This window comes from Columba livia, chromosome 1 (genome assembly GCF_036013475.1).
Source record: "Columba livia isolate bColLiv1 breed racing homer chromosome 1, bColLiv1.pat.W.v2, whole genome shotgun sequence".
Classification (NCBI taxonomy): domain Eukaryota; kingdom Metazoa; phylum Chordata; class Aves; order Columbiformes; family Columbidae; genus Columba; species Columba livia.
Window position 1 is genome coordinate 211,367,852 of NC_088602.1, and position 20,786 is coordinate 211,388,637.

A 20,786-nucleotide genomic window follows, 5' to 3' on the forward strand; every position below is an offset into this window, starting at 1 on the left:
CCTCTTGCGGAGCCCCGCCCCCTCTGTGCCGCCTGCCCCCGCCCCGTTGACCGCTCCGCTGCCGCCCAGTCCGTGCCCCGCGGAGGCGCATGCGCAGTGCGCGTCAGCAGCGGGCGGAAGTGGCGCTGTGCGCATGCGCACCGGACGCCGGCCGGAGGTAAGGCCCGGGGTGAAGGGGCGGTTGCTATGGAGACCCCTTCGGGATTCCCCCCTGCCCCGGCCCCGCCGCCTCAGCCGCCCCACCGGCCCCTCCGCCGCCTCGGCCGCCCCACCGGTCCTTCCGCCGCTGCCCAGCAGCCTGTTCGGCCCCCCCTGCCCCACAGGGCCCCACAAGCCCTCTGCCCCGCCGCCTTCCCCGCCCCACCGGCCTCTCCACCGCTGTCCAAAAGCCTCTGCTCCCCCACAGGCCCCGCTCCACGGCTTCCCCAACCCCATGGGCCATCCCTGCCCCGCTGGCTTCTCCACCACTGCCCAAAAGCCTCCTCTGCCCCCACGGGACCCCGTTGCGCCCCCGCCTCATGGCCGCTCTGCTCCGGCGCTGCCGCTCCACCCCGCCTCAGCAGCTGCCCCAGTTGCTCCCCCACAGCTTGTCACCCCCGACCCACCGTGTCCCCGTCCCACCCACCCACACTGCCCCCCCGTGACTGCCCCGGCCTCTGACACCCCCTCCCTGTGGGGGGGGTCCTGTGCAGCAGAACAGCCCCCCCGCCATGGTCTTGTGCTGTGGGGCTCCCCACCCGGAGCTGCCAGCGCTGGAGTTGCCTTCACAGGCGGCCGCGCTGCCAAGGGACAGCCCGAGGGACCGTTCCTCGTGAACGGTAAAAATTGAGCCGTTTATAGACGTACCCCCCCCAGACCGACGCGACAGGGAGTGCTTGCAGGGCAGATATCGCCATGCAAGGCATTAAAGCTTTGTCTCTGTTTGAGAAGCTCGAGGGATCCCTGGGGTGTGCGGGTGCTTTGCTGGGCAAAGTGCGTGGTGAGGGACGTGTTGTGGTGTCCTGGGGGGTCAGGATGTTGCTCCTGCTTAAGTGCCTCCTCCTGCTGATCACAAATGTGTCTTTGCTGCTCCTTTAGCCTTTGTGCTGGTTTTTTCTCTTTTCAGATCGCATGAATCATGGAGAAGTTTGGCATGAACTTTGGAGGCGGGCCGAGTAAAAAAGATCTTGTAGAGACGATTGAATCGCAGAAGAAGCAGCTTCTTCAGTACCAGATGAGGCTGAAGGATGTCGTCAGAGCCTACAAGAGCCTCCTCAAGGAGAAGGAAGCCTTGGAAGCCAGTTTGAAGGTGTTGTCCGTGTCTCACGAGGCAGATGTCGGCTTGAGCGGCGCTCAGCCTGTGTCCGGGGCCAGCTCCGGCTCTTCCTTTGCCGATTCGGCGGACGACCAGAGCTCGGTTCACAGCGAGGACAGCGCGGGGACGGCCACCAGCGCAGACACTGCCGCCAGCCTGGCCAGTACGAAGGGTGAACCGGGGCCTGAGGATGACAAACCTGCGGCCGCCGGTTCCTCTCTTAAATCAGAAGAGACAAGCGGCTCGGAGAGCGGCGTCAGCACGAGCAGCGGGGACGTGCCGCCTGCTGCCGGCGAGGCTGATAGAAGAGTGTTCCAGCTGAAGACCCAGCTGGCCACCCTGACCAGCGCCCTGGCCACGGTCACGCAGGAGAAGTCCCGCATGGAAGCCTCCTACCAAGCTGACAAGAAGAAGATGAAGCAGGACCTGGACGACGCCATCAAAAAAGCAGAAAATGAGACCGAGAAGTTGGAGACGGAGCTGAAGTCCATCCAGGAACAACTGGCCGAGACCAAAGCCCGTCTGATCACGCAGCAGCATGACCGAGCCCAGGAGCAGGGCGACCACGCTGTGATGCTGCGTGAGCTCCAGAAGCTGCTGCAGAACGAGAGGACGTTGCGCCAGGACACGGAGCTGAAGCTGGAGGAGACCCGGGAGGCCTTGGCCGGGAGGGCGTCTGTGGCCGACCGCGCCGAGGGCTACGAGCTGCAGATCAGGCAGCTGAGCCAGGAGGTGGAGGACCTGAAGAGAGAGCTGCAAGCTGTTCAGGAGCAGAACGAGAAGCCAGACCCGCGGATACAGGGTCTGCAGGAGGAGATGAGCAGCCTGAAGAACCACTTCCAAGCACAGCTGCTGCAGGAGATGAGGAAGGTAAATAATTCCCCGGCTGGGCCCCGGGATGGATCGGGAGTGGTTGGAGCAGGGTTTGAGGTGGAAGGAGCACAGATTGTGATACTGTTGTCCCAAAACCGGGGTTCTGTTCAAAACCAGGGGAGAAGGAGGGGCAGGCACCAAACTCTTCTCTTCAGCGACCAATGTCACAACCCCGGGGAACGGCAGGAGATGTGCTGGGGGGTCAGTGGGCATGAGGAAAAGGTTCTTCCCCAGAGGTGCTGGACACTGAACAGGCTCCCCAGGGAGGGGTCACAGCCCAACCTGACAGTGTTCAAGAGACTGGACACCGTCCTCAGACACACGGGGTGACCTGGGGGGTGTCCTGTGCAGGGACAGACGTTGGACTTGATCCCGGTGGGTCCTTCAGCCCAGGACGTTCTGTGGTTCTTTACTCGGTGTGCATGCAAATGAGCCAAATTAGCGCAGAGACGAGATACTTGTTTACAGAGCTGTGCAAATCTGGATGCTGGAGTAAAGCCAGCACGCCAGCAAGAAAAGTGAAAGGCATTCTATACAAAATCTTATCACTACGTTCACACCCTGAAGAGCCAATTCTTACACATTTGCATGTTCCATTACATAATCCTTTTAGCATATAATGAGCAACGTTCAGCTAAAGGACACTCTACCCAACAGTCTTGAGTTCTGTGTTAAAGCAAGACTCAAGTAATTGTGGGGCTTCAAAATGTCTAAAGCTGCAAGGGCAACAGTGTCTGTAGTTTGTGATTTGGTGTTTTGCAAGTCACTTTTTGTTATATGAGCAGACTGACCTAAAACTGAAAGGATTTAAACCCTGTTTCCCCCAAAATAAGACCTACCCCAAAAATAAGCCCGTTAACCCAGCCCTGTCCCTGCCCCATGTCCTGAGAACCTCATGTCCGTCTGTCCAGCCCTCCAGGGCTGGTGACTCCAGCACTGCCCTGGGCAGCCTGTTCCAATGCCCCACAGCCCTTTGGGGAAGAAGTTGTTCCTAATATCTAATCTGAACCTTTCCTGGTGCAACTTGAGGCCGTTAAGTGTGTCAGTGCTGTACAAGGTACCATTACAGGAGCTCATAAAAAGGAAATCTCTTCTAACCAACCTTCTTCAGGGAAGCTCAGAGCACGCTAGAGAAAGAAGAAGATAAGTAGAGGAGAAAAGCTCTAACGCGTGTGTGCGGGGGGAGCGAAGCGCTGGAATGGGCTGTGGTGGGAAGGAGGGCCCTGCGCAGCTCTGCGGGTCGTGCTCGGGGGTTGGCACCAGTTAAGGAAATTGCACCTGGAGCCCCCAGTCTGTGATCCTCTCACCTCCATGCCCTCCGGAACAAGTTTCCTTCTCTCTAATCTGAATCATCAGGCTTGTTTAGTGCGATTTGCCTCTTTTGTGGGAATTGTTCTGCTAGAGAAGTGCCTTTTGATAGGTTTCCTATAGCAAAGGCTCAGGCGTGGATTGCAGGAATTCTTCTAAAGTAATTGGTTTATTTGCAAGGTGCTCGAGCAGCTCGAGCTGGTGCCTCCTGGAGAGGAACCCTCTGCAGAAAAGCCCTTGGCCACTTCCCCCCAGTCCCAGCCCCACACCGTGCGTCACTCCGGGCCAGCTGCAAAATGACAGTTTGGGGTCTCCCTGTCCTTCGTTAGTCTCTTCATTTCGTCAGGTGGGCTGACAGTTACAATTTGGACCTTCAGCTGCTACTTTGCACCTGCAGCTGGAGAACAGAAGTTGTTGGTAAGAGCCAAAACAGCCGCGTTCTGTCCCATTGCTCCTCTCTGGGGACGCAGCTCCCTCAGCTTCCAGATTCAAGACTCTGAAGCTTTTTTTCCCTAATGAAGCAGAAAGTTCAAAGGTTCCCAACCTGCAGAAGTTGAACAAATTCTCAGCAAGTTCTATATAAGCAGTTTCTAGCCAAGTTCTCCAACGAGCAGTGTACCCAATAATTCAATGAGCTCAGGCAGCCTGTTCTCTGCTAAGCGTCTCTGCTGTTACGACACGTGAAGCGGAGTTCACGAAGCTTTCCTATCCTGCTCTCTGACGGGTGATGCAGACCTGGCTCGGGTGGTTTAGTTCACGATGCTGATTGTCAGGTTTCAGTTCTCAATATGTGGGGTTTTTTTAGCCCTCACATTTGGAGTAAAAAACAAAACCAAAACCAACCTGCAAATATAAACTAGGTATGACAAGAGTAAACAGAAACAACCCGAAAGCTTATTCTTTACAAAATAGTGACTTTTTAAGACAATCTCAGGGCCTGTTGCAACAGGACAAGGGGTGATGGTTTGAAATTGAAGGAGGGGGATTCAGGCTGGACATGAGGGAGAAATCGTTGCCCCTGAGGGTGGTGAGACCCCTGCCATTGTCCAGAGTTGTCATTAGTAGTTATTAGTCAGTCGGTTCTCAATAGCCCTAGAAACTCTGAACACCAGCTGCTTGCTGTAGCTACTCAGAAACCACTGAATGCTATTAAAATCAGTGCAACAAGGCGTAGCATTTAGGTAGATTGCCGTTAGAAGGATGAAGGCTCTAGAGCACACACGTGTTTTGAAGAAACCCTGTGGCAGATTGTGAGTTTGGTGCTTCCTGCAGCGCCGCAGGTAACGCCGGGAGCAGCAGCAAAAACCCTTTTGGTTTCTTTTATCCCCCAAAGAAACAAAAATCCCAAAGGCAAGTCCACGTGGTGGCTGATTTGGGGGACGGGATGGCCCTGCCTGGCCTGGAGTTGGGCAGAGCAGAGCGAAGCCCCGGAGCGCTGGTCTAACCCTGTCCGTGTGTCTGTCCCCAGACGGCGCAGGCAGAGGAGCAGCTCCGCCTGCATGCCCAGAACGAGGAGCGGCGCGTGGCCGACCTGGAGGGACAGGTGTCCCAGGTGTCCGAGCTCCTGGGCACCTACGAGAAAGCCAAGCAGAAGGACCAGGCGGTGATTCAGAAGCTCAAGGACCGCATCGTGCAGCTGGACCTGGAGAACAAAACCCTGGCCATCGCCGCCTCCAGCCGAGCCCCCGCCGATGTTCACCTCGAAGAAACCAACCTCGACGTGAATGTTCTAAAGGATAAAATGGAGAAGCTGAAGAAGCTCTTGCAGGCGGCCGCTAAGAAGAGTCAGCCGGCTCTGGACATCGAGAAGCTGTGCGAGCTGGAGCTGCCCAAGGGCAGCGAGGCCGGGGACGGCGAGAAGGCCACGGCTTTGTACTACCAGCAGGAGCTGAAGCAGCTGAAGGAGGAGTTTGAGCGGTACAAGATGAGGGCGCAAGTGGTTCTCAAGAACAAGTCGGCCAAAGACGGCAACGTGGCCAAAGAGCTGGAGGAAGCGCAGGAGCAGCTGGCGGACCTGAAGGAGAAATATGTCGCGCTGCAGCTGGCTGCTGAGGACACGGAGAAGCGGCACCAGCAAGACATGGAAGCCAAGAGCAAAGAGCTGTCCCGGCTGCAGCAGACTCACAAGCAGGAATTAGAGCGGTGCCAGCTGGAGTACAGGGAGCGGGCGCTGAAGCTGGAGGAGGAGATGCACAAACAGCGGGACCGAGCTCTGGCTGTGCTGGCGGAGAAGGACCAAGAGCTGGAGCAGCTGAGATCCCTCACGCTGCCCTACGGGCTCCAGGGATCCAAAAACTACCTGGCGTCGGGGACCACGAGCAGCGACTCGCCAGGGAGCGATTCCTCAGAGATCCTCCCCCAGGCCCTTCACCTCTCGGCCAGCAGCGAGCCCACCTTCTTCTTGTACGCAGAGCAGCTGGCTCGCAAAGAAGTGGAGATCGGGGCGCTGAGGAAACAGAAGCACAAGCTGGAAATGCAGGTTCATCAGCTCCAGGAGAAAATCTTGGTTGAGGAGGAGAAGCACCGGGAGGAGGTTTCCACACTTCACAGCGAAATCGAGAAGAACTTCAGAGATAAGAGCAGGGAGGGGGCCAACCTGGAGTACCTCAAAAACATCGTGTTCAGGTTTCTGACGCTGCCGGACTCCCTGGGGCGCCAGCAGACCCTGACTGCCATACTGACTATCCTGCATTTCAGCCCCGAGGAGAAGCAGGCCATCGCCAAACAGTCGGCCTCCGGCAGCTGGTGGCTTTCTGGGAAGAGATGAGATGCTGCGTTTTATTCCCGGCTGCTTTTCCGGAGCCACACGTTTCTGGTTATTAACTCAGACCACTTCACTTGTGGTGGAACCTGTTTCCAACCGTGTGATGGAGCAGGGACCTTCCAGCAACAAGTTGGGCTTAAACTACTGCTCTTGGTACTAATTGAAAGTGGGATTGTGCCAACTGTTCCGGTAGGATCACAGCGGGAGCTGGTGTGAGAATTTGCTCCCAGTTGGAACTTGATTAAAGAAAAAAACCTGAAGATCCTGATGCTTTTTTAAACACCATTTTTAAGGAGTCCCTGCGTGTCGCGTGTAGGGTGAAACTCGCTTCTGTCTTCAAACAGCAGGCAGGCTTGTGACTGCAAGATTTCAAATCACATCGGAGCAAGAGCTGAATGCCTGCAGGACCGATGAGCCTTGACCACCAGCATCATCAAAACGCCAAAAATCTGGAGCGTTTTCTCAAAAGGTTTTGTATTTTTAACCTAGAGCCAATTTCCAGCAGTGATAGGGCAGCTCCCGGGGGCGCCGGGGCCGGTCCCGCGGCACCAGGTGTGTCGGTGCGTTACCAGTGCTGAGCAGGGTTCTCTCTGCACTTATCGGGGTTTCCCAGGAAGGAGGAAAGATGTCGTGAGTATTTCTTCCCCACTAGTGCCAAACCAGCAGGTGCTGGGCAGCAGTTGGAGCGGATACCGGGGCTTTCTGACCCCATTTGAGAGCCAGGCTGGTGCAGAAAGCAGACGGAGGAGAGGCTGCAGTAGGGATGCTGACCCTTCAGCAGTTGTTTTCGAGGCATTTGGGAGTTGTGCTGAAGTTCTGGACGTTCCACGGTGTGGTTTTTAGAAGCAGGACGTTGTTCCTGCTGGGCCAGAGGAGGCAAGCGGAGCCTGACGTTCCTCTTGGTGTTTGCGGTGAGCGCCGGGTGGTGCTGAGCGCCTGGCCGGCTGCTGCGCGGACCTCCAGGTTTTGCCTCATTCCTTGCAAACTGGTGAAGGCAGGAGGAGGAAAGCCAAACCGTCTGAAGCAGCCCTGCTTTGGTTGCGGTTCCTCCCGCCCGCGTTCCTGCGCGTTGCCGGAACCCAACGCCGCAGCTCAGCAGGGAGGTGGCTGGAATGAGGCGTTCGAGTGGTTACAAGACTAAAACCAGAGCGTGTGTTTTGAATGTTACTGGAGCGTATGGGAAGGGTCCTCGGGCAGCTGTGAGCGGGGAATGCAACGCTGGCACGGGAAAACTGTCCCCTCCGCCATGGCAGGAACCTAACTTTCCTTTTGGTGTTTGTGCCTTGAGAGCCGGCAGGCTGGAGACGGGGAACGCGCTGTGTCACCCTCAGAGCCTGTGTTTTCACCGATCGAGCCTGTAACTTGTTGCCTTCCCTTCACTTTCCATTTCCCTCCTGCCCTGCCGATGGTTGAGACCAGGGACACGGCGTCCCTGGGGTTCCCCTGTCCAGCCCCTGGGTGCTGGGGCCACTCGAGGACACCCAGCCCAGAGCCAGGGCTGCAGCATCTCTCCCAGCGCCTGGGACAGGACCTGGCTCTGCAGGGTGACGCCTGAGGAAAGTGGCCGGTGGCCCCGGAGGGCTCGGTGGCCACGGCCGAGTCCTGGCTGGTCCCTGTGGCCAGGGGGACAATGTTGGAGCTGAGGGCAGCTCGCACGGCGACTTGGGGTTCTGTGTGGGCAGTGGAGTGGGTTTCTGTGTCCAAAATGTGCTCTGCTGCAGCAAAACTGCTCCCGAGGCCTGGGCAGGCGCCGACGCTCTCTGTGACAAAGGCTGCGCAAGGTCAGGAGGAAAATAAAACTCATTTCCCAGCTATTGTGTGTCCTGTGAGCACAGAGCTCTCTGGAACGGGCAGGAGCGTCCCTGTGTCTCTGCGGAGCTGCGCGGGCCGGGGCTCCTGGAACGGCGCCCATCGGGAAGCGTCAGTGCTGGGATTTACGTGGTCACTGCTCTCCCAAAACCAGACGGGGACGTTTTGCTTCCAGAGGTGTCGGGCGCTTGCCTGCAGCGCTGGAACCGGCTGCTCCCGCCCGAGCTGCTGCCAAAGCTTCTAGAGCTTTCTCAGCTGCGTAGGCAAAATCTCACTTGAGTTTTGGTTTTGTGCCCCTGCTTTGTTTTTAATTAAAGCTTGGCTTAGTAAAGCACAACGTCCCAGGCAATTCGTGTGCCCGGGGCGCACGGAGAGCTGGAGCGGCTGAGCGAGATGGAGCCCTTTCCATCCCTGTGCTGTGCCACCCGTCCTTGTCCTGCCCGGGGCCGAGTTCCTGGACTCTGCCCCACAAATCCCGCCTCGCTGGCGGCGAGGGCGGCGCTCCCCCTAACACAACCCCCGCTGCCAATTTCTCCTCGCAAAATCCTCAGGGAAAACGTGCCCCTGTGTCTGCTGGAGGTCCCGGGAGCGGTGACAAAGCCGAGCGGTCACCCACTCCATCCATCAGCTGAACGTTGTCTCTGTGCAGAGAGCGGGCTGAGAGCATCTGCGGGACCCACGTGCGGCTCTGGTGGAGGCGACTGGGTGGAAATGGGAGAGTTTGTTCCAGGGAGAGCTTGGTCTCGTGCTCCTCAGCTTTGAGATGCTTCTCGACCATACGAGTGTTGGCTCAGACGAGAGATCCGCGCAGAAGAGCCCGGCTCGGAGCCCCCGTTTGGAAAGTGTGAATGGAGTGCCGCCTCTGAGACCCCAGGGATTGCTCCAGGCTCCTACAAGGGCTGAGGAGGATGAGGGTTCCTCCAGCTTCGGCCTCGCTGCCCACGCTGAGCAGGGATCCCCGTGTCCTTCTGGAGGACGCGCTGCCCCAGGGGAGACCCCGTGCCGGGGGGTCTGTGGTGTTGTAGGCACAGCAGGACAGACTCTGCTGTCCCGGGAACACTGACGTGGCTTTTCCCACCCGCAGCGCTGGGGTCTCCTGCAGCAGAAGTTTCCAGCCAAGCCGGAGAGAGCGCAGGAACAAACCAGGACCCACGCAGAGCTGCTGTAACCTCGTGCGGCTCTCCCCGTGCGATTCCTGTCCCCACAGCCCCTCTCCTGCTCCTCGCCACATCCCTCCCTCTTTCCTCGTGCAGCCAATACCCTCCTAAATAAAACTACAAGAAAAACTGTTTGAAGCAAAGCAGCTCCGTGAGCGGTGGCTGAAGGAGTGAGCGCGTGGGCTGGCACAGCGGCAGAGCTGTGGTCGGCAGCGCCTTGCCGCGGTGCCGGGCTCGGCCGGAGCCAGCGGAGCCGCTGTGCGGTGCTCACGCGTGGCTGTGTCAGCACCGCGCTTGCATGGGTGTGAAAACCTTAAAAACCATTGTTCACCTTGTGCGTTTGACCCGTTGTTGCTGTTAGATCACGGGAAAGCGGAGCATCTCTGGAGGGGATGTGCAGCACCCTGGGAGGTAGGAAACGCCATGGGGGGGCATGAAAAACCCTAGAAGGGTATGAAGCACCCCGGGGGGGGGTTGAAACCCCCCAGGGATACAGAACAGCCCACTCTGCCCTGGGGACAGTGTTGGGTGACAGCTTGTGATGGCCAGAGCTGCTGTGTTCAAGCATAAAGAAAACAGCGGAGAGAAGGTTGGATCTCCAGGTTTCTGGTGATCCCTGTCTGCACGCTTGGATGAAACACATTTTCTGGCAGAGGGGTGGTTGCTTGGACCTGAGGGGTCTTGGCTGGGCCTGGACAGTTCTGGGTGTTGCTTGGCCTGGGCGGACGTTTGCTGCTTGTCAGAAAACCCTGATTTCCAAATTATCCAACAATAGACAGTTCTCTTGATTTCCTGTGTGAGCACGGGGAATGCAGATGTTCAATTTCTGCACCTTCAGTCCTGTTTCTGGGGCTGCGAGTGGATGTGGAGAGTGGCAATGGGAACAGGGGGAGGCAGCACCGCGGCCGGGGGGGTCTGCGCCCCTTCCCTGCGCAGCGCTGTGTCCTCAGACCCCCGCACGCAGCCCTGTCTGTCGGTTCTCCCCTCTCCAGCAGAACAGGAATGGAATGGGAATAGGAATAGGATAGCGATAGGATAGGATAGGATAGGATAGGATAGGATAGGATAGGATAGGATAGGATAGGATAGGATAGGATAGAATCATTTTGGTTAAAGAGACCCTTAACATAATCGAATCCAAACATAACCTAAATCTAGCACTAACCCATGTCCCTAAAAGCCTAATCTATGCGTCTTTTAAACACCTCCAGGTGCTTTTGCAGCCAGTGGGGCCACATTGTGGCCACGTCCTGCAGCAGCGGCTGCACTGAGCGCCCTGTGTCACCCTGTCACCGCTCCTGCCCGGGCCCCTGGTGTTGGCAGAACAGCCCTGCCATGGCACAATGGCACCGTCTGTCCTCTGGGCACTGGCCAGGGAACCAGGGCTCACCTCGCACAGGCTTCCTCTGACCCTTTTCCCGTGCCTCAGTTTCCCCTGTTAGCAAGGCGGCGTCTGCCAGCCGCAGCAGCAGCTGCAGGGCCGGGGGAGGGCTGTGCCCACAGCTGCAGCCCCGGAGCTGCGGCTCTTGCTGCGCTCTCGCTCCCCATGTGTGCAAAGGGGTGCAAAGGAGCTGCAGCGTGTTTGGGCCCCCGAGCGCGAGGGGCTGGTCCCTCCCTGCTCGCAGGGTTTGCACGTACCTGCTCGCCATGGGGAAGCTCCGGCCGGGCAGGTTCCTCCAGCTGCACCGCGCCGGCAGCGCTGGTGTACAGCAAGCACAGCCGGGACTGGCTGCTGGAGCTGCTCCGGTGCGACCGGCTGCACCCCCGGCTGTGCCCATGGTGGAGAAGAGACCCGCAGTTCCCAGCTGCCTGGCCATGGCGAGCGAAGAGGAGCAGCCATCGGCTCTCTCGGATAAGCAGGTAACGGCGTGTGCGTGCGGGAAACCCTCTGCGGAGACCTGGGGAAACCGCTGCCCACCGCGGCAGCCGTGGTCAGAGCCCTGGCCCAGCGGCTTCCCGCCCACCGGAGATCAGGGCGATGCCGGTTCCTCCACCACAGCCCCTCATCTCCTTAGAGACTGGGAGAGCTGGGGCTGTTGGGCTGGAGAAGAGAAGCTGAGAGGGATGTGATCAATGGTCAATATGTCAGGGTGGTGTCAGATGGAGCAGACTCTGTTCAGTGGTGCCCAAGGCCAGGGTGAGGGGCAGCGGGCACAGACTGAAACACAGGAGGCTCCATGTGAACACGAGCAGACACTTGTTTGCTGGGAGGTGCCAGAGCCTGGCCCAGGCTGCCCAGAGCGGGTGTGGAGTCTCCTTCTGTGAGCCATTGCAACCCCTGGGATCCTGTGTGATCTGCTCGGGGACCCTGTGTGAGCAGGTGGGGCTGGGACCTGCACAGCTCCCGCAGCACTGACAGCTGGGGGGCCGGGGTTCTGGGGATTCTCCACTGCAGCCCCTCTCGGCAGCACAACTTGGAGTGGGACACGGCTCCTCGGTGCTGCCCAGCCCTGGGAGCGGGAACCCAGTGCTGTGCTGTTTGGGAGGATGCAGCAGAGACCCCCCTGGTACAGCCGCTGCCGAGGGGCCCGTCCTGCGCCGCAGCACCGCGGGGCTGGGGGGAACCGGCCACTGGCCCCTCTGCTCTGCCCACCACCAGCCCCGGCACAGCCCCTTGGGGAACGTGCCTTTTTCTGCCGTGGCTCTGCCTGCTCTGAGGTGCCACACGGGCACCGGCCGCCGCTCCAGCCGGGGATGCCCGAGGGAACGAATCCGGCTGTGCCTGTGGCTCGGTGTCCTCCATCGCTCCCTCCTCCATCTGCCTCCCTCAGGTCCTCGTGCTGACGTGGCTCTACCTGCCGGCCTCACTGCTCAGGTGGGTTCTGTCCCCCCGGCCCTTTGGCCATGGGGGGTCCCATAGTGCTGGGGGGAGGTGGCAGCCACGGCCCCTGCCCATACGTGTCCCCAGATGTGGGCCCTGAGGATCTGCCCTTGCACCCACCCAGGTCCCAAGTTGCGCCAGGGGAGGTTGAGGTTGGATGTGGGAACAATTTCTTCCCCAAAGGGCTGTGGGGCATTGGAACAGGCTGCCCAGGGCAGTGCTGGAGTCACCAGCCCTGGAGGGCTGGACAGACGGACATGAGGTTCTCAGGACGTGGGGCAGGGACAGGGCTGGGTTGTGGTTGGACTCCATGAGTTTGAGGGGCTTTTCCAACCCAAATGATTCTGTGATTCTGCCCCATCCCGCTGCCTTCGCAGGGAAGGGACCCCCACCCCATCACCCCCAGCGGCCCCTGCCTGTCCTGGGGGAGGTGAGCACAGGGTCCCCATGGGGACGGGGTCAGTTGGAACACAGCTGGGACACAGCTCAGCTGTGCAGAACATTAACCCCCGTGCTGGGACACAGCTCCGCTCTGTGGGACATTAAACCCTGTGCTGGGACACAGCTCCGCTCTGTGGGACATAAACCACCAGCCCTGTCTCTTCCAGCCTCCTGGGCAGCAGCTCAGTCCTCACTGTCACCTCCCGGCGGGGGCGATGCTGTCACATCCAGGTGAGTGCCGCTGTCACCCAGGGGCGCAGGGACAGGGTTTGGCTCTGGTTGTCTCGGGGCAGAGCCGGGTCAGCCGCCGCTGCCGGGCTCAGAGCACAGCGGGACCCGGGAGGGCGGGAGATGCAGGACCCTCGCTCCAGCTGCCCCGGGAGCCGCTGGTCCCAGCTCCGCTCCGGGAGGGACGTGGCAGCTCCGCAGAGCGGGCGCTGCCGCTGTGCCAGGCGGTGCTGCCACCAGAGCTGACGCCGTGTCCTGTCCCCAGCTTCGCCCGCTGTTCCTCCTGGCCCTGGCCGATCTCCTGGCCGCCGCCGCGGTGCTGAGCACGGCCACCATCCAGCTGCTGCCGGCCCCGCTCTTCGTCCCCGCGTACGCGGCCTGTCCCTACGGCCTGATGCTGGCCACGGTAAGAGGGTCACCAGAGCTCGCACCAGAGCTCAGACCCGTATGCCGAAGTGTCCCTGGGGAAATACCGGCGTGGGGAGCTGTTCCTCACAAAGAGAAACACCGCCTGTTCCCCATGTCACCATCCTGAGCCACCAAGGCTGGTTCCTTGGGGTAACCTGGTGAGTGTTTCCCCCAAACACATCGTCCCTCTCAGCCCGCTGTGTCCTGCTCTGGGTGACAAACTCCAATGTAGCTGCTCGTGTGAGAAAAGGAGGAGAACAGGAGCTGAGGGGAGACCTTCTGATCTCTGAACTGCCTGAAAGGAGCTTGGAGCCAGGGGGGTCGGGCTCTGCTCCCCAGGAACAAGCGCCAGGAGCAGAGGAAACGGCCTCAAGTTGTGCCAGGGGAGGTTGAGGTTGGATGTGGGAACAATTTCTTCCCCAAAGGGCTGTGGGGCATTGGAACAGGCTGCCCAGGGCAGTGCTGGAGTCACCAGCCCTGGAGGGCTGGACAGACGGACATGAGGTTCTCAGGACACGGGGCAGGGACAGGGTGGGTTATGGTTGGACTCAATGATCTTCAAGGACTTTTCCAACCCAAATGATGCTGTGATTCTATGATTCTATTCAATGGAGCTGCTCCCTCGTTGTGCAGCTGCTCCCAGCACGGCTCCGCGGGGGACAGCGGGATGTTGGGGTACAGAGGATGATGAGGGATGGGGAAGGTGCCGTTGGGGTGCTGGGCACAGCAGGAACCTGCTCTCCTCTTCTCTCCAGACCTTCTACGCCGTCTCGTTCCTGATGGTGGTTGTCTATGCGTATGAAGCGTACCGCACCGTCCACGGCTGGAGAGCCTGGCCCGTGGCAGCTCTGCAGGTCGGTGGCCCCAGCCGCGGTCCGCATCGCCCTTCGCACACGCGGCTGCTCCAGCCCTGCGGGGACATGGGGAGCAGCAGGGGATCCAGGAGCGCCCCCTTCCCATGGGGCTCCAGTGGCTGTCCCTGCATCCCGGCAGAGCGGGGCTGAAGCGGAGCTGCTGCAACACCTGCAGCCCCTGGTCACCAGGAGTTTTCTCCCTGCAGGAGAGGAGCTGCTGCCTGGAGAGCGTGTGGCAGGGGCTGCCCTATATCCTGGCCTGGTAGGTGACAGCTGGTGGCCCTCGCTCCTGTGCCACACTGAGCAGGACTGCAGCTCGTCCCCTGCTCCAGCTCGTCCCCTGCTCCAGCTCATCCCCTGTTCCAGCTCATCCCCTGCTCCAGCTCATCCCCTGCTCCAGCTCATCCCCTGCTCCAGCTCATCCCCTGCTCCAGCTCATCCCCTGCTCCAGCTCGTCCCCTGTTCCAGCTCGTCCCCTGTTCCAGCTCGTCCCCTGTTCCTGCTCATCCCCTGTTCCAGCTCATTCCCTGTTCCAGCTCATCCCCTGTTCCTGCTCATCCCCTGTTCCTGCTCATCCCCTGTTCCTGCTCATCCCCTGTTCCAGCTCATCCCCTGCTGCAGCTCGTCCCCTGTTCCAGCTCATCCCCTGTTCCAGCTCGTCCCCTGTTCCAGCTCGTCGCCTGTTCCAGCTCGTCCCTTGTTCCAGCTCGTCCCCTGTTCCAGCTCATCCCCTGCTGCAGCTCATCCCCTGTTCCAGCTCATCCCCTGTTCCAGCTCATCCCCTGCTGCAGCTCATCCCCTGTTCCAGCTCATCCCCTGCTGCAGCTCATCCCCTGTTCCAGCTCATCCCCTGTTCCAGCTCGTCCCCTGTTCCTGCTCGTCCCCTGTTCCAGCTCATCCCCTGTTCCAGCTCATCCCCTGTTCCAGCTCGTCCCCTGTTCCAGCTCATCCCCTGTTCCAGCTCGTCCCCTGCTGCAGCTCGTCCCCTGTTCCAGCTCGTCCCCTGTTCCTGCTCGTCCCCTGTTCCAGCTCATCCCCTGTTCCAGCTCGTCCCCTGTTCCAGCTCGTCCCCTGTTCCAGCTCGTCCCCTGTTCCAGCTCGTCCCCTGTTCCAGCTCGTCCCCTGTTCCAGCTCGTCCCCTGTTCCAGCTCATTCCCTGTTCCAGCTCGTCCCCTGGTGCAGCTCGTCCCCTGCCCTGGCCGGCCGCGCTCACCCCCGCCTCTCCCCGCAAGGCTGGTGCCAGTGCTGACGCTCCTGGGGCAGCTGGTCGCCCGCGGAACCTCCGTCACCGACATTGTGCCGAGACCCATCGAGCCCATTGTACCGGGGAAAGGCAACAGCTCAAACGAGACCTACAGCCTGTACTGCTCCAGGTACGGACTGTCCTCACCCTGAGCCTGGGGTGGGCACCCACCACCCTTCCCAAGGGGCCTGGGCATGCTGCAGCCCTGCAGGGCACACAAGGGACACCGGGGAGAGGCTTTGGGTGGGGGGTCAGGGGATGGTCACCAGCACAGGGGAGAGGAAACGGCCTCAAGTTGCGCCAGGGGAGGTTGAGGTTGGATGTGGGAACAATTTCTTCCCCAAAGGGCTGTGGGGCATTGGAACAGGCTGCCCAGGGCAGTGCTGGAGTCACCAGCCCTGGAGGGTTGGACAGACGGACATGAGGTTCTCAGGACACGGGGCAGTGCTGGGGTGGGTTATGGTTGGCCTCAGTGATCTGGAGGGGCTTTTCCAACCAACATGATTTTGTGATTCTGTCCCCTGTCCTTTCAGCTGCCTGCTCCTCATCCACCGTGCCCAGGACATCTGCTACCAGGTGAGCGGTGCCAGGGTCCCGTTCCCCATCCGCAGACACCCAGGGCACGGGAGGGCGGCGGGTCCGTGTGCATGGGCAGGTGCTGCCAGGGGGAGGGGACAGGGGTGTCCCTGCTCCTGCAGGGGCAGCTCCCAGCCCTGGCAGTGCCAGCGCCAGCTGCTCCCATGCGTGGGGCTTGTGGCTCAGCCCCGTGCAGGGAGCCGCTTGGGGCACAGCCAGCCCATGGCCCTGCTCATTTCCCATTGATTCTCAGTACGTCGGTAGGAAGGACGTGGGCCTGGAGGGGAAAATCATCTTCTTCTTGTACCTGCTGCTGGTGCTCAGCTGCTGCACGGTAAGTCAGTGGCACCGCGGGGCGAGCGCAGGGTCCGGCCGCGGCATCTCCCCCCGCCCAGCTCCTGTACCGCAGAGTGAAGCTCCGGTGCCGGAGGAACGCTGGAGCACCATTGCTGGGCCTGGAGAGGGACGGCTTCGCGGGCAGGAGCGTCCGCAGCGTCAGCCAAGTCTCGCACAACTTCCAGCTGGTTTTCCTGCTCTGCTGGGCGCCAGGTAAGTGGGGTTGGGGGTGTCCCCAGTGCCTGCAGCCCCGGCAGCGAGAACCACGGCAGCTCCTGCGCCAGCTCGTGTTCTGCGCTGAGACAGCGCCCGGGTCCAAGACAGGAGGCTTTGAGTAACTACAAACCCTCTGGGTTTAGAAGGGAACGGAGCTGGTGAGGGGCTGGAGCACAATGTGATGGAGCGGCTGAGGGACCTGGGGGTTCAGCTGGAGAACAGGAGCTGAGGGGAGACCTTCTGATCTCTGAACTGCCTGAAAGGAGCTTGGAGCCAGGGGGGTCGGGCTCTGCTCCTGAGGAACAAGCGCCCAGGGCTGCGGTAACTGTTGGACTTGATGACCTTGAGGGTGTTTTCCAACCCAAATGACTCTGTGATTCTCTGACTCCGTGATGCTGTAGGACCCCGTGGCTGGGCAGACCCACCGTGGGGGGACAGTGACCCCATCGCTGCCCGAGTCCAACCAGCAGCTGGTTTAGCTCCCTCTGCTCTTGCAGTTCCAGTTTCTTCCAGCAGCATTTCCAGAGCTGGAGGGTGGATTGGGTTTGATCAACCTGCTTTTTCGCAATATCTCAATCCCTTTGAGGGCCCATTTATGCTCCAACCTCATGGGAACCTGTGGCAATGAGCTCCCCAAGGCCCCGGGGCAGCGTGTGGGGAAGAACGTTGAACACACACACACACACACGCACACACAGACACACACGCACACACACACACACACACACGTTCGTGTCCCACGTAGAGCTCTGTGCCCTGGGCAACAGGCTGTGACAGGGAACAGCCATTTGCCACTTGGGGAGGGAAAGCCCCATAAGCATAATCAGAGGGAGGGAGCCCAAGAAGCGTCCCTTTGTCTTCCCTCCACAGCCTTCCTCCTCACCCTCCTCTCCTTCACCAGCATCAAACCCGCCTCCGTCTATGTCCTCTATGTAGCTACAGTAAGTAAAAACCGGTTTCCTGGGCTTCAGAGGTGGGACATTTGTCCCCAGCAGACCTGTGAGGGGTGATTGGGTGGGGGTCCCTACTGGGTGCTGCCAGCCCATGTTGGTGACACTCAGCCAGGTGCCACCAGGATGGACATGGGACAAAGGCACCGGGTTGCTGGCGCCATCCTGGTCCCAGCCTGGCTCTTCCTGCCGGTTTGGCGGTCGGTGTTTCGCCGCTCAGCTCTTCCCCTTGGTTTGGTTGAGCACAGCCGGAGGAAAGCCAGCTCCTGTGTCACCCTGTGCACTCGCACTGATCCCAGGTGGCTCCTGGTGGGCGTGGGGGACAATGGGGTTGCAGGGGCAGGTGGCGGTGGCACTCAGGTTGTGCTTGGGTGGTGCTTGGGTGGTGCTCGGCTGGCACTCAGGTGATGGTGGCACTCAGGTGACACTCAGGTGGTGCTCAGGTGATGGTGGCACTCAGGTGATGTTCAGCTGATGCTCAGCACTCAGGTAATGCTCAGGTGGCACTCAGGTGATGATGGTGCTCAGGTGAGGCTCAGGTGGTGCTTAGATGGCGCTCAGGTGATGGTGGCGCTCAGGTGGTGCTTGGGTGGTGTTCCGGTGATGCTCAGGCGATGCTCAGGCGATGCTCAGGCAATGCTCAGGTGTTGCTCAGGCGGTGCTCAGGTGTTGCTTAGGTGGTGCTCAGGTGATGCTCAGGCGATGCTCAGGTGTTGCTTAGGTGGTGCTCAGGTGATGCTCAGGCGATGCTCAGGTGTTGCTCAGGTGGTGCTCAGGTGATGCTCAGGCGATGCTCAGGTGTTGCTCAGGCGATGCTCAGGTGTTGCTCAGGTGGTGCTCAGGTGGTGCTCAGGCGATGCTCAGGCGATGCTCAGGTGTTGCTCAGGTGTTGCTCAGGTGATGCTCAGGTGTTGCTCAAGTGATGCTCAGGTGATGCTCAGGTGGTGCTCAGGTGGTGCTCAGGTGGTGCTCAGGTGGTGCTCAGGTGGTGCTCAGGTGATGCTCAGGTGGTGCTCAGGCGATGCTCAGGTGTTGCTCAGGTGATGCTCAGGTGTTGCTCAGGTGATGCTCAGGTGATGCTCAGGCGATGCTCAGGTGTTGCTCAGGCGATGCTCAGGTGGTGCTCAGGTGATGCTCAGGTGATGCTCAGGTGGTGCTCAGGTGATGCTCAGGTGGTGCTCAGGTGGTGCTCAGGCGATGCTCAGGTGTTGCTCAGGTGATGCTCAGGTGATGCTCAGGCGATGCTCAGGTGATGCTCAGGCGATGCTCAGGCGATGCTCAGGTGATGCTCAGGCGATGCTCAGGTGTTGCTCAGGCGATGCTCAGGTGGTGCTCAGGTGATGCTCAGGTGATGCTCAGGTGGTGCTCAGGCGATGCTCAGGTGGTGCTCAGGTGGTGCTCAGGTGATGCTCAGGTGATGCTCAGGCGATGCTCAGGTGATGCTCAGGCGATGCTCAGGTGGTGCTCAGGCGATGCTCAGGTGATGCTCAGGTGGTGCTCAGGTGATGCTCAGGTGATGCTCAGGCGATGCTCAGGTGTTGCTCAGGTGATGCTCAGGTGATGCTCAGGCGATGCTCAGGTGTTGCTCAGGTGATGCTCAGGTGATGCTCAGGTGGTGCTCAGGCGATGCTCAGGTGATGCTCAGGCGATGCTCAGGCGATGCTCAGGTGATGCTCAGGCGATGCTCAGGTGGTGCTCACCGTGCTCCCTCACAGGCCGTGACCGTCCCTCTCCAGGGCTTCCTGCACAGCCTGGTCTACGGGTGGCTGCGGCAGAACTTCCGTCAGGAGGCGGCGGGTGAGACGCCCTCCCCGCAGCCCCGCCGCGGCCTCCAGCCGTTCTACGACGAGGCCCTGGGGACTGTCCCCTAAGCTGCCACCTCGTCCCAGTCCCCCCATTCTGCCCGAAGCCTCGATGGGACCTTTTCACACCCCCCTCCATAGCCAGGCAGGATCTCTCTGGATTCGGCCCCTCGTGCCTGGGCATGGTTCCCACAACGGTGGGGGCTACCCCGGTGGGACCCCCAAAGCCCCCAACATCCCACCGCCTGCACCGCGCAGAAGCAAAAGCACGTGTGGCCGCTGCGTGGGGGCTGGACTGCGGGCGATGGGACAGGAGCTCTGGCAGAGGGACGTCCCCATTCTGCACCACGAACCGCTCGGCTCCGCAGGCTCAGAAGCGCTCAGGTGCCGTGGGACGAGGTTGGTGGCACACAGACAGTGTGACAATGCCGAGAGCTTCAGCAACTGCACATTGACTGGGACCGTCCCCGGGGAGGGGGTGGTTCTTTCTGTTGCGTTTGGTTTTGTTTCGGGGTTGCACTTTCTGCTGGTGAACAATCCAAATTCCTCTGCAGGGCTGGGGACGCGGTGCTTGCGAATAAAGGTCTCGAGGTTGGGGCGCTCCTGGGCTTTGCTGCTGAGAGCTGGGTGTCCAGCTGGAGAACAGAAGCTCCAGGAGACCCTAGAGCGGCCTTTCTGTGCTTAAAAGGGGCCGAGAAGAAAGATGGGGACAGACTCTTGAGCGGGGCCTGTTGTGACAGGACAAGGGGTGATGGTTTAAACTAAAGGAGGGAGATTCATGCTGGACATCTAAAACAGTTCTGTGAGATGCTCCCTAAGGGATTGTCTGCCCAAGGGGCCGGGGGGGCAGCAGGTCCCAGGGCATCCCCCACAGGACCCCCAGCGCGGGGCAGAGGGACGTGCAGCGGCAGCCGCGCTGGGGTCACCGAACCCTACAGTGACATCCCCTAAAGGGAGAGGAGCCTCATGCTGATGTCTAATGGAGACTGAGGACCAGGAGCGAGCGAGCTCCACAGCTCCTCTGTGAGAAACCCCGGCCTCACCCCATAAACCGCCCAACACTCGAAAACACGACACAGCTTGGCTGCTTTTTTTGGTTTTTAACTATTATTTTCTAGCATACATTAGCGCTTCAGCCCCCGAGGCACTGCAGCGATGAGCTCTATAGAGAGCTCTGCCCCTCGAGCTCTGTACAGACCGCAGGGCTGCCCCAGGGAACGGGACAGAACTCCTGACTGGGGAGGGGACACGAGCACCTCCCGCTGCCCCCCACGGCCGGCTGGAAGGGTTCGGCCACCTGAGCCTCAGTCACCTCCCCAGCCCCGAGGCAGCAACAGGCAGGGACAGCGGGGGACACAGCACAGTGTCCATCCTGGGTTGGGGACCGCTGGGGACACAGCACAGTGTCCATCCTGGCACAGGGACCGCTGGGGACACAGCACAGTGTCCATCCTGGCACAGGGACACAGCACAGCATCCATACTGGGATGGGGACACAGCACAGTGTCCATCCCGGGACAGGGACCGCTGGGGACACAGCACAGTGTCCATCCCGGGACAGGGACACAGCACAGTGTCCATCCCGGGACAGGGACCGCTGGGGATGCCGAGGCAGCGGGCAGATCTGCTCTCAGGCATTGGAAACGGCCGCGGAGGCGCTGGCAGAACCCCGAGCCCTCCCTGCGCTCAGCCCCGCGTCTCCCACG

General features: G+C 60.3%; 1 protein-coding gene and 2 long non-coding RNA genes across 4 annotated transcripts; all 3 read left to right on the plus strand.

Moving 5' to 3' along the window:
• Positions 1 to 25: 25 nt before the first annotated feature.
• GCC1 (GRIP and coiled-coil domain containing 1) lies at positions 26 to 9,348 on the plus strand. 2 transcript variants are annotated; one of them, XM_065049426.1, is made up of 3 exons: positions 26 to 157; positions 1,106 to 2,164; positions 4,944 to 9,348. In XM_065049426.1, the coding sequence occupies exons 2-3, from the start codon at positions 1,118 to 1,120 to the stop codon at positions 6,240 to 6,242; spliced, it is 2,346 nt and encodes a 781-aa protein (XP_064905498.1). In that variant the 5' UTR covers positions 26 to 157; positions 1,106 to 1,117; the 3' UTR covers positions 6,243 to 9,348. The 2 variants fall into 2 exon arrangements, with proteins under 2 accessions (XP_064905498.1, XP_005504395.2); XM_005504338.3 differs by lacking the exon at positions 26 to 157 and adding an exon at positions 335 to 818.
• A 1,622-nt stretch (positions 9,349 to 10,970) lies between these two features.
• LOC135578270 (uncharacterized) lies at positions 10,971 to 12,616 on the plus strand. Its single transcript, XR_010469751.1, has 3 exons — positions 10,971 to 11,065; positions 11,977 to 12,020; positions 12,404 to 12,616. It is a non-coding gene; the product is annotated as an uncharacterized LOC135578270 (long non-coding RNA).
• Positions 12,617 to 18,764: 6,148 nt separating this feature from the next.
• Positions 18,765 to 19,681, plus strand: LOC135578267 (uncharacterized). Its single transcript, XR_010469748.1, has 2 exons — positions 18,765 to 18,879; positions 18,946 to 19,681. It is a non-coding gene; the product is annotated as an uncharacterized LOC135578267 (long non-coding RNA).
• Positions 19,682 to 20,786: the final 1,105 nt, after the last annotated feature.